This window comes from Physeter macrocephalus, chromosome 16, assembly GCF_002837175.3.
Source record: "Physeter macrocephalus isolate SW-GA chromosome 16, ASM283717v5, whole genome shotgun sequence".
Classification (NCBI taxonomy): Eukaryota; Metazoa; Chordata; class Mammalia; order Artiodactyla; family Physeteridae; genus Physeter; species Physeter macrocephalus.
Genome location: NC_041229.1, coordinates 4,531,734 through 4,543,954, shown reverse-complemented (window position 1 = coordinate 4,543,954; position 12,221 = coordinate 4,531,734). Strand labels below are relative to the sequence as shown.

Below are 12,221 nucleotides of genomic sequence, written 5' to 3'. Positions count from 1 at the left end.
AACAACATGAACAATGTGACTCTCCCAAGCAGAATGTTAAACAAAAGAACAAGATAAGAGGGGAGTTCCCTGGTGGTCTAGTGGTTAGGATTTGGCGCTTTCACTGCCGTGGCCTGGGTTCAGTCTCTGATCAGGAAACTGAGATCCCACAAGCTGAGTGGCAAGGCCAAAATAAAAAATTTTTTTAGAAAGACAAAAAAGGAAACCGTACTAAGGTATTCTGTTCATATAAAGTTCAAAACCATGGAAAACCAGTCTACAGTGTCAGCAGGCAGGAGAGTGTGACCTTTGAGGAGAAGGGAAGGAGAAGTGATTAGGAGAGAGCGTGAGGATGGCTTTTAAGAGATGGTAATGTTCTCTTATTTAATCTGGGTGTTGGTTAGAGTGTGTTCACTTCGTGATATATCATTCATTGCACTATTGCTTATAAGTTTTTGCACTTTTCCATATGTATGTTATAATTTAATTAAAAAGTTTAAAAAACAGTAAGGAAATATGGGGGACATAAAGGAAATTACATAAATAACGTGGAAAAGAATAGATATAAAAATGATCACAGAGAGAATGTTAGATATAGAAAGCAGAGTCAATATACTCACACTGATATTCCTGGAAAAGTGAACATATCAAATGAAACTGAATAGATCTTCAAAAACCTAATAGATGAAAATGTTCCCGAAACAGAGTCTTAACCTATACATGAAAAGGACATACCCTGTCCTAGGGAATTCTGATTCATATGCTGGTGAAGTCATTAGACTTCAAAGAAAAACTTCAAGGATAAAGAAAGACTCAAACAGGCATTAAGATAGAAAAGGAATGAGGAAAATAATCAAAATTAGACTCAAGATTTGTATAAATTAAGTGCCAGGAGATGATGGAGCAAAATTCTAAATAGCTGTGGTTACTGAACAGAACATAAATACATTAGTTACAATAATAATGCAACTAACACCAAACAGTGGGGGAGGGGAAGAGGGGGAGGAAGTGTCAGTGTGCTGATGTCAGGTCACCACAGCAAGAGCTGGGGACACAGGGAACTGGAGCCCAAGGCCGGTTAGGAAACTGTGAGGACTCCAACCTCTTTCAGGCTCACCTCCATTCGCTTTCCTTCTACTACACTCAAGTAAATTTAAGTTTAAAGTATTTAGATTAATAATAGCATTTAGGGCACAATTTTCCCCTGCTTGTTTATCTTTGTCTGTTTTATGTCTGGAAGGAAATCTAGAGTAATAAAAGCCATCCTCACCAATTATAAATTAATGAGGATGTTCCTGGGCAGAATTTGTTTGTTTGGGTTTTTTAACGTACTTCTCTTTTATTTTGTATTGCTTCAACTTTTTATGAAAAAAAATCATTACTCCAAATATTAATGAATGAATTAATCATCTGTGAAACACAAAGGCATTTCATTTTATTTTTTTCCTGCCAAGTTGTAAAAATGAATTCAATCTATCCATCGCTTGCTTGGTGGAATCAATAAATATTCACAGAAATGGACATGATTTGTTTTATCAAGAGTAAACTTAATTAGTACAAAATTACTAAAATAAAATAGTAACTCTGCTACAGAACATTTGTGTCTCCCCAAAGTTTATACATATGTCGAAACCTAATCCCCATTGTGACCGGTGTTAGGGGGTGGGGCCTCTGAGAGGTGATTAGGTCATGAGGGTAGAGCCCCCATGAATGGGATTAGTGCCCTTATACAAGACCCCTGAGAGCAGCCTCACCCCTTCTGCCATGTGAGGGCACAGCCATCTGTGAACAGGAAGAGGGCTCTCACCAGACAACAAATCTATTGGCACCTTGGTCTTGGACTTCCCAGCCTCCAGAACTGTGAGAAATAAGTTTCTGTTGTTTGTAAGCCACCCCGTGTATGGCATTCTGTTATAGTGGCCCAGATGGACTAAGACAAGTTCTCATTCAAGATGGCAGACCCACAAAATTGTAGGTCACTACCAATCAGGAATAAATTCAACCATAACTGCTACGACAAAGACTCCTAATTCTCGCTAGATTTTATAAATAAGATCAATACAATTACCGTTCATTTTCCAAATTTTAAAATGCAAGTTTCCAAATCACCTACTAAAAAATTTTAAAAGCAGAAAGTGCTTACTAATGAGAATTTACTTGATAATTACTCATGACACTCAGTGGTAGAGCTAAATAACAGTCATACTAGCCAGCCTGAAAATAAAACTATTTGGATTCACACTCCCTTGAGGGTAAGACTGACAATATCTAGCTTCTGCACCTTCCTTATCACTTTTGCAACCTGGAGGAAAATAACGAAGAAGTCCCTCAAAGTCAAGTAGGATATATTAGAAATATAGATAAAAGGAAAGAAATGTTTTAAAAGAAAACCAAGAAGAATCTCAATTCTCTGAAAGTAGAATGAGGAAGGTTGCCACTAAATATGTATGTAATTTAAGCAGGAATTTTTCCCTAATATTTAAAAATAGATTGTCATATTAAGTAAGTCAGAAAGAGAAAGACAAATATCATATGATATCACTTGTATGTGGAATCTAAAATATGATACAAATGAATTTATTTACAAAACAGAAACAGATACACAAACATAGAGAACAAACTTATGGTTACCAAAGGGGAAAGGAGGGAGAGAGATAAACTAGAAGTTCGGGATTAGCAGATACAAACTACTATATATAAAATAGATAAACAACAAGGTCCTACTGTATAGCACATGGAACTATATTCAATATCATGTAATAGACCATAATGGAAAAGAATATGAAAAAAGAATATATATATTATATATTATATATATAACTGAATCACTTTGCTGTACACCAGAAACTAACACAACATTGTATATCAACTATAATTCAATAATTTTAAAAAAAAGACCAAGTACTAATGTTTCCCAATTTCCATAGACATTTTTGAAACTCAGGATTACTCTTTGGAACTTGAACCAATATCCAGTTGATATGCTTATTTTAATTTAATGCTTAAATTTCCCTGACAAATCATTTTTTTATTACCACGCTATTGCAATGTGTACTGGTTGGAGTGTGTTAGTGTCATGTTCTGCTTTGTTTTCATTAACAGACATTGAGAGTATTCTAAACGCATGAGAAATAGACATCCAGTAAAGAGGGTTGGGGGCGTTCCAGGGAAGGGTAACTTCAGTATTATCCACAGTCAACAAAAAGGCAAAAAAGCAACTCATTACCTGCTGAGCTGTAGCATCCTGTTGGACATAAGCTACCTGGCCTGGGTCTGTAAACAGCGTCTAAACAAACAACAACAAAAACTTATCAATAGATCGTTAGACAGCTCATCTACACAGGAAAAATTATACTACTGCTAAGCACCAATTCCTGAGAGGGTTAACTACCAAACAGCTAGTAATAATCTTTCGTTAACAAAGAAGATAAAGATCGTAATCTTACATTTTGCTAAAGCCTTTCATCCAGATGGCTCCAAAGAGACTGTAAAAGCTAACCATCTCTATCGGCTAACATACTTCATACTTCAGGGGTTTACTCTAAAGCAAAGCCTCTCCTGAGACTGAATGTCACAGTTAATTAAAAAGGCATGCCACGAGCAAGGGGGCATGCATTCAACACGTAACACTCTATCACAGGGGTAGACTTGTAATTAAATGAAAATAGTTGGAGATATACCGGCAAATAGAAGAGTACTGTATACCCAAGGACTACAACTCTTTCAAATATAAATGCACACTCATTATCACAAGAGAAGTAGAAGGAAAATAAATTGAATTTAATGTTCCACAGATTCTTTTTTGGATAAAAGCCAGTAAAATCATAATTTTAAAAGTTCTGATTATAAACACATAATTTGGGTCATGGTGCAGCAAAGATAAACAGAGAAGGAAAATCTTCAAGATGATTTTAGCCAGGGTACCACAGAAAATCTCCAGTCCAGAAAAGTATTCCTTCCGAGAGACTTTAATTTGCCCGAGGCTTTAGCAAACCTATGGGCATAAGAACTAAGGTTAAGTGTTGATTCCAGAGAAGTGTAAAAGAGAATTTCAGCCAGTGTCAGATTTCTTATATTTAACAATAAAAAAAAAAATTATCATAATTCAGACATTTAGTAACACAGTGATGAACCAAAAGCGGGTCACAGGACATTCTTCACATAATCTACATGCACTTATTTTAATAGCTAGGGGACTAAAACTAAGAAGGGACATTCCAAAAGTATCATCTGACTATTAGGCAATTTCATCTTTTTGTAGATTTGAAAGGTATTTATTAGGTGGGTCCCATGTCTTCTTGGGAGTGACTTGAGTCTCTTGATTAAATATTGCATGAGGGCAAATTTTTATTACCAGGATCCTACTATAAACCATGGAACTGATTTCTCTTTTAATATGTTTAAAAGTGCTTTGTACACTGTAAAGTGCTAACAATACAAACTAACATTGTTTTTTTTTTAATATTTATTTATTTTGGCTGCGCCAGGTCTTAGTTGTGGCACACGGGATCTTTTTAGTTGCAGCATGCGGACTCTTAGTTGCGGCATGCATGCGGGATCTATTTCCCTGACCAGGGATCGAACCCGGGCCCCCTGCATTGAGAGCGTGGAGTCTTAGCCACTGGACCACCAGGGAAGTCCCATACAAACTAACATTTCTATATTGGGGAATATTCATGTCATGCATTTGGAAACTAATATTCAGAGTCACGGGCAAAAAAATGAAAGTAGCTGTAATTGTACAGTTTTTACCTGCGCTTCTATTACAGTTCTACACATCAGTAAGTTATTAGTAAATAGCAGTTAATAAGCTAGTAGGATCCCTCGTTTAACTGAAATAATCTGCATGTTTCCACTGATCTGTCGTGATTAAGTTACAATGTTTGGCCTGGTTTGCTGATACCTTAGCAAAAGTAAAAGCTGATAATCTTGTTAATAAAATCAATCAGGAACTTCCCTGGTGGCGCAATGGTTAAGAATCCACCTGCCAATGCAGAGGACACAGGTTCGAGCCCTGGTCCAGGAAGATCCCACACGCTGCAGAGCAACTAAGCCCGTGTGCCACAACTACTGAGCCTGGGCTCTAGAGCCCGCGAGCCACAACTACTGAGCCCGTGAGCCACAACTACTGAAGCCCAAGCACTTAGAGACCATGCTCCACAGCAAGAGAAGCCACTGCAATGAGAAGCCCACGCACCACAACACAGAGTAGCCCTTGCTGGCTGCAACTAGAGAAAACCCGGGCGCAGCAATGAAGACCCAACGCAGCCAAAAATAAATAAATTTATATTTTTTTTAAAAAATCAATATCAATAGTCAGTTGGGGAAAGAACTCACTCGAGGTTAGTGCTCTAACTCCTTATTACATTTAATTTAAATAAATAAACCATATCCTTCCTCTGCCCAGTTGGTTATAAGCTCCTTGAGAGCATAAATCTTACATGAATATTTCCTGTATCACCAGCAAACAGCACAGTGACTGTCAGAGAGTAAACCTAAGTAATTGGTGAATTAACTGATTAACAAACAAACTATAAACCACAGTCCTTCACGTGCCTGCGCAGCTTCCACGGGATGGATGTAGACCAGCGTGTGCTCCGGACCATCCACTGACGCGTAAGAGGCACCATCTGCCGTGTACACCACCTGCTGCGGTGGACGGACCTGGTCATCGGTGTAGACAATCTGGGCCACAGTTCCAGCGTCTGGAACAAAATGCACCTGGGGCAAAAAATAATAACAATAACCAGCAAGTATGTAGCAACCACCCTTGTGGAACAAAACCTGTCTCACAAAGACGCAGGACTGACCGAGAACATGACACGCTTGCATTTCTAAAAGATCCCCGCTGAAAGGAGAACTCAGCTGATACGCCTTCATCTATGCTGAGTTAGTGACTTAGCAACAGGATCCAAGGACCTTGTCACTGATTTATTGCTCAATATTAGGCAACCGATTTAAAGTTCCCTTTGCCTCAAATGTCCCATGCAGGTATCTCTTTCGGGGAGTACTGACAGGGTGGTTCACTGACCCTGGAAATGTGACAGAAGACGCATGGTTGACAACATTACCGAACTGCAAAATACAAATTATTTGTAATGTGAAAAAATATGTCAAGACTCAAAAGCCAGTTGCCTTCAACACATCATAAGAATTCTACTTTATAACTAACAGTGCCTTTTGGCAAACATATTAAAACAAGGTCATTTTCTTTCCTACAAATGCTTTCATACTCCAAGGCCGTTCTGGAGGCGAGTCGGTAAACGTCTGCTGACTTGGCGAATGTAACAGAACGCTTCCTCGCCAGCTAGGTAAAAATACAAAAAATTCTAAGAAAGTACTTTTAAGGGGTTTTGGACAACTGTTTCAGGGGTCACCAGGGGAAATAATTTTCTATCCACCAAGAACTAAAGCAGAAACTGGATTCTGTAAAGTGCTTTCGAGTAGTCAGCTTTGGAGGTTCTGGAAGGCTGGCATACAGCCTAGTATCTGATATTGAAGGTACAAAGCAGATGGTCAAAGAACACATTTGGGAGAGAAATAGTTTATGTGCTGATATGGAAGTGAGACCCTCTTAGGTCAGATTCCGTACTCTTAGACACTGTCTTGGCTTTCGACCTAACTTTTTTATTTCAGTTTTTTTCCAGTGGCGAATAGTAGATCCCGAAGATGACATAAGCTAATTCAACCCCCAGAAAGAAGACTGGAGACCCAATGAAGTCAAGCACCACATAAGTAAAACAAACCTCCACTTCTATTCTAAGCACTTAGTCCAGCTTCTACATAAATCTGCTTTGTCCATGAAGATACAGTTTGCATCCATACAAGAATTAGGCTTCTAAGATATTTGCGCAGTTTTAAGTGCTGCAAAATAATTTTGTGAGTTTAGATTTGCTCATTGACACCAAAATCTTGAACTAGTTTCAATGCTTAAAAAAGAAAAAAGAAAATTTCCTTAAGAGTTATCCAAACACTTCAACTTGGTCTTCAACACCCAGTACTCGGCTAAATCAGAATTCCGGTTGGGGAAGGAACACTGAGAGGAGGGGTGCAATAAAGGATGCTGAGCTCTGCTGTCTACCATCTGGTTACCCGCAAATGTGGACCCTATTTATTAACAAACTACATTTTTGTTTATAAACAAAATATACCAAAATATATAGCTACATGAAAGTAGCCTTCCAAATAGTTTCCATGAGAACCAAAACAGCACTCTCAATTATTCTGCTGGAAGCATCTCTGGAAATTTTTTGCTCAGTATTCAAACTCAGGCTTTCAAATCATACCAGATGATCAATTTTATGTATTATAAATTTGTTATATTGCTTAAATTAAATAAAATGTGTATATTTAAAGGTTTCAATGTTAATTTTCTGATAGTGGTAATAATACTATGGTTATATAATCTGACGAAAATTAAATTAAAATTACATATATATTATAATGCTTCAAAATGAAGTTTTATGCTTTGGTCACATGTAAACACGGCTTCCTATGAGTGCTGACTCTTCGCAAAATTCAAATGCATACCAAAAACGCAGAGGTTCGCCTTTGCTAAGAATAGTCAAAAGAACGTGTAGCTGGTGAGGATAGCAATTTGAAAGGCAGAGATCACTCGTTACAGCAGAATCTGAATAAGCGACTAACCTCCAGAGCTGTGGATTCAATGGGACAACTTTCAATTAGAGGTTTACATCCTGAATTTAAGAAGAAAAGGAAAAGCCACTCACTTTATAGGCATACCTTTGTACTTCATTACACAGGAAGAAACAAAACCCTTTCCAGGATAACATAAAGAAAACCTCCAGTTTGAAGCTTTCAGCACCAATACCATGAAATAAAACGGAGCAGTGAAATGGATTATGACAATAAGATAGGGGAAAGGCAGAGAAGCCATGAGTGGTGTGTAGTTCCTCAAAATCACAGCGACCCATGTTGCTGGAGCACCCAAAGAGCTGAAACGCTGCCCATTCCTTCTGCACCAGTTCTGCAAGTCAGCTTCCTCCCAACCACGCATCACTGTATTAGGAGCTGCTATTTCTCTAGCTGTCAGCAAACCGTACCAACTAAAAAACTGCTGTCAATGCCCAGCTGGGAGACCACTCTTCACCTGTGCGGCATCCTCCTCATGCTCTGCAGCCGGAGGCCACACGTGTGAGCTTTCCTCTTTGGAATCCATCCTTTCCTTGCTGGACAGCGTCCTGGGCACCTAGAGCAGCTCGGGGTGAAGGACAGTCATCTGCCTACCACGCGAGTGTTCATCAGGACAAAAAGGCCTCTCTGCAACGTGCCTGAAAAAAGAGAGAAAAGGACCCAAGACTTTAAATAAATGAATGCATTCTAATAAATTACAGTTTCAACCACAAAAAGGGGGAAAAAAAAGAAAGCTTTGTGAAAGATTACACACCTGGGCAAAAAGGTAAAAATGAAGAAATTATTTGGAATAATGATGCAATGTATTGCATACTTGCTCTGCTCTGGGCACAAGTTAGGTGGATGGAACCTTCATCACAAATGCTGATGGCAGCCCTCTTAGTTCTCCTGAGGAGGACGAGGCCCCCAGATGCTAAATGCAGGTAAGTGCTGGGTTCACACCAAGACTCGCTGCTGCTCAGCCAGCTCGTCCCTCCCTTGCACACTTGTTTAAAATATTTTATTTATTTATTTGTTTGTTTGTTTATTTATTTATTTAGGTTGTGTCAGATCTTAGTTGCAGGCACATGGGATCTTCACTGAGGTATGCAGGATCTTTTCGTTCTGGCACACAGGCTCTTTGTTGCGGCACTCAGGCTTCCCTCTAGCTGCGGAGTGCAGGTTTTCTCTTCTCTAGTTGTGGTGCGTGGGCTCTGTAGTTTGCGGCACTCGGGCTCTCTTGTTGAGGCCCGAGAGCTCGGTAGTTGTGGCGTGCGGGCCTAGTTGCCCCGAGGCATGTGGGATCTTAGTTCCCCAACCAGGGATCAAACCCAAGTCCCCTGCATTGGAAGCCGATTCTTTCCCACTGGACCACCAGGGAAGTCCCTGCACACTTGTTTAGACACTGACTTCCTATACCACCAACTCAAAATGAACAGCAGAATAATAAGTCACAAAACGAGGAAAAAAATGGCAGACGGAGGGAGCTGAATTTTCTGGGCCACAATTTGGTGAATACAAATATAAACTTTGTTTCCCATTGGATCCACACAGGGGTAATGAGTGAGCAAATCAAACATCAACTGAACATCAATGTGCACAAAATCTACATCTTGAAACATTATTATTTTCCAAAATAGATGTTTTAATCAATCTTCCCTTCTGAAGATGATAAAACACTGACATTTTAAAGGTCACATGAGATGTGCTGTTTAACAGGGCAGCCAGGCCTGATACACCTCCTCCCACCAGCCCATTAAATAGCAGAATAGACAGGAAAGGCCAAACTGCTCAGAACACCATTCAACTAAAGTTAAGAAAGACCACTGCCCAGGGATTGCACTGGTGGTCCCGTGGTTAAGGCTCTGCCTTTCAATGCAGGGGGCGTCGGTTCGATCCCTGGTCAGGGAACTAAGATCCCCGGTGCCTCGGAGTGTGGCCAAAAAATTTAATAAATAAATAAATTGCACATCTCTTTAAAAAAAAAAAGAAAGAAAAGAAAGACCACTACCCAGAACCCAGCCAGAATTTTCTCCATTGTTAATGGAAATAAGCTGAGAAACATTCTTAGGCTACACATGCTCCAACCTCTGAACCAGAATAAGGCCCATAGAAGAAAGAAAAGAAACGGGAACACCCAATGTCAGGGCCTAAGTCTGGGATACAGAAAAGCCACGTCCAAACAGCCTGGGAGCCTCTTTGGAGCCACTGAGGAACCTGCTCCTGCTTGGTTGCAACGCTACCGTCCTCACCCCCAGCCGAAGGCACCCCACCACACACACACTTGCCCTGCACACACTGGAGGGTCCTGGAAAAGATTCCCGTGTCGCCAACAGGTGACTATATAAGCAAAGGGGCTGGGGGCACACTCTCGGGAGAAATGGAAATGTTCTCTATCCTGCATCTAGACTGGGGGGTGGTTACGTGGGGAATTCATGTGTCAAAAGTCATCAACCTATTCAATTAAAATATGTGCATTTCGGGCTTCCCCGGTGGCGCAGTGGTTGCGCGTCCACCTGCCGATGCAGGGGAACCGGGTTCGCGCCCCGGTCTGGGAGGATCCCACGTGCCGCGGAGCGGCTGGGCCCGTGAGCCGTGGCCGCTGAGCCTGCGCGTCCGGAGCCTGTGCTCCGCAACGGGAGAGGCCGCAACAGAGGGAGGCCCGCATACCACAAAAAAAAAAAAAAAAAAAAAAAAAATGTGCATTTCATCAAGTGTAAATTATACCCTATAAAGTTGTATTTTTTAAAAAAAGCATGCCTTCCTTATATAATGGTACTACCTAAGCATACATAAAAAGATGGTCAGGGTGAGTTGCACAGTATGTGAATTATACCTCAACAAAACTTATATTTTTTTAAAAAGGAACAAAAATATTAAGAAACCTAGGAATAAATGTCACCAACAATATAAAGATCTATAGGAAGAAAATCACAAAATTGTACAAAAGGACATAAATGGCTCAGTGTTACAAAACCATAAAATGTTCCACATCAGAAGTGCTTTTAAAAATTTTTTTATTTTTTAAGAATTTCAGACAGAAAAGCAGCATAAATAGTACAAAGAATTCCTGTACTTCTTCACTCAGGTTCCCTAAACGGTAACATTTTACCATGCTTACTTTATTATTCTCTCTCCTTCTCTCTCCCTCTCTCTCGTTTTTTTAACTTGAACTATTTGAGAGTAAGTTGCAGACACAAAGCCCCTTTCCCACTAAATTCTTAAGCAGGACGTTAACATGAAAAACAGTACTATTACCTAATTTACAGACCACATTCAACTTCTGCCAATTGTCTGATTACCGTCCTTTGCAGAGAAGGAAACCCCTCTTTTTCTGGCCCAGGATCCAATCTGGCATCGCACACCGTGCGTCCCGCGGACACGTCCCGTCTGTCCCCTCTGATCGGGAACAGTCCCCAGTCTTTCCTAGTTCTCCAAGACCTTGACATTTTGGAAATGCACAGGCCATTTGTTTTTCAGAAGGTCCCTCAATTTGAGTTTGTCTGATGTCTCTTCATGGTTAGATTCAGGACATGTATTTTCAACAGGAATTAATACCACAGAAGAGATGTTGTGCTTTTCCCATACAGGAACTTGAGATTTTTTTTTTCAACTTAGTTTGTCAATTGCACAATCACTCAAGTGCACAGGGGGATGCAGTGAGGACCCAGGCAGGCTCACCCCTCACACTCTGGAAACACACCAGCCCAGAGTGCCTTTCTTATTTGTTTTCATTTCTAGAAAGGTGCTTATTATTTCTCTCTACCTGGAATCCCTTATCCATTCTTCAGAATCAACCCATACCATCAATTTGTTATCTATTCTTCCAAAGATATTTTATGCATATACAAGAGAAATTTAAACACTCCATGCCTCTGCAACCACACACAGCAGCATGCTATTGATTCTATACAAAGCAGCATCTCTTTTAAACCTTATTTATTCCATATACTATCATACCCTTTACATTGTTCCATATCCATATAGCATTTCCTCATTCTTTATTACAGCTGCATCATTTCATTATATGAATATATCATAATGTATTTAATCTTGTGCTGATAAACAGGTTATTTTTAATCTTTTGTGATGAATGCATTTGGACATACAATGTGCTATATCTTGAATTCTTTTGAAGTCTCTGAGGGATAATTTGGAGTCAGTTACAGTGGCTGTATGACTGTAGAGTAACTATTAGTTTCTGAACTCCAGGACCGGGGCTGTCCTCTCCCTGTGCCTAGCGTGCGAGGGCCCAGGGGACACATCTGTGCAGAGGCAGAAGTCAGTAAAAGAGGCAGAGTGGCTACGAGCTTGGGCTCTGGACCCGGATTTCGGTAGCAATTCTGTGACTTAACTGACCTCAGGCAAAGCAAGGACAGTCTCTAAATCCCTCTCCTTCTCTGTAAAATTGGGATCATAAGGTTATTGACAGAACATGAAATAATGCACATAAAATGCTTAGCACAATGCCTGCTCCATGATAAACACTCACATATTAGATTTTTTAAAAAGGTTCAATCGGGGCTTCCCTGGTGGCACAGTGGTTGGGAGTCCACCTGCCGATGCAGGGGACACGGGTTCGTGCCCCGGTCCGGGAAGATCCCACATGC

The 12,221-nt window shown here is 40.2% G+C and overlaps 1 protein-coding gene across 1 annotated transcript in view; it reads right to left on the bottom strand.

Moving 5' to 3' along the window:
- The window catches only part of PRDM10 (PR/SET domain 10), a 91,028-nt gene that overhangs the window by 51,572 nt on the left and 27,235 nt on the right, over nucleotides 1-12,221 (bottom strand). The window contains exons 2-4 of the mRNA XM_007121878.4: nucleotides 8,090-8,270; nucleotides 5,536-5,700; nucleotides 3,206-3,265 (exon numbers count right to left, since the gene is read on the bottom strand). Coding sequence (XP_007121940.2) covers nucleotides 3,206-3,265; nucleotides 5,536-5,700; nucleotides 8,090-8,158 — 294 coding nt within the window. The 5' untranslated portion in view covers nucleotides 8,159-8,270. The remainder of the gene's footprint in view (nucleotides 1-3,205; nucleotides 3,266-5,535; nucleotides 5,701-8,089; nucleotides 8,271-12,221) is intronic.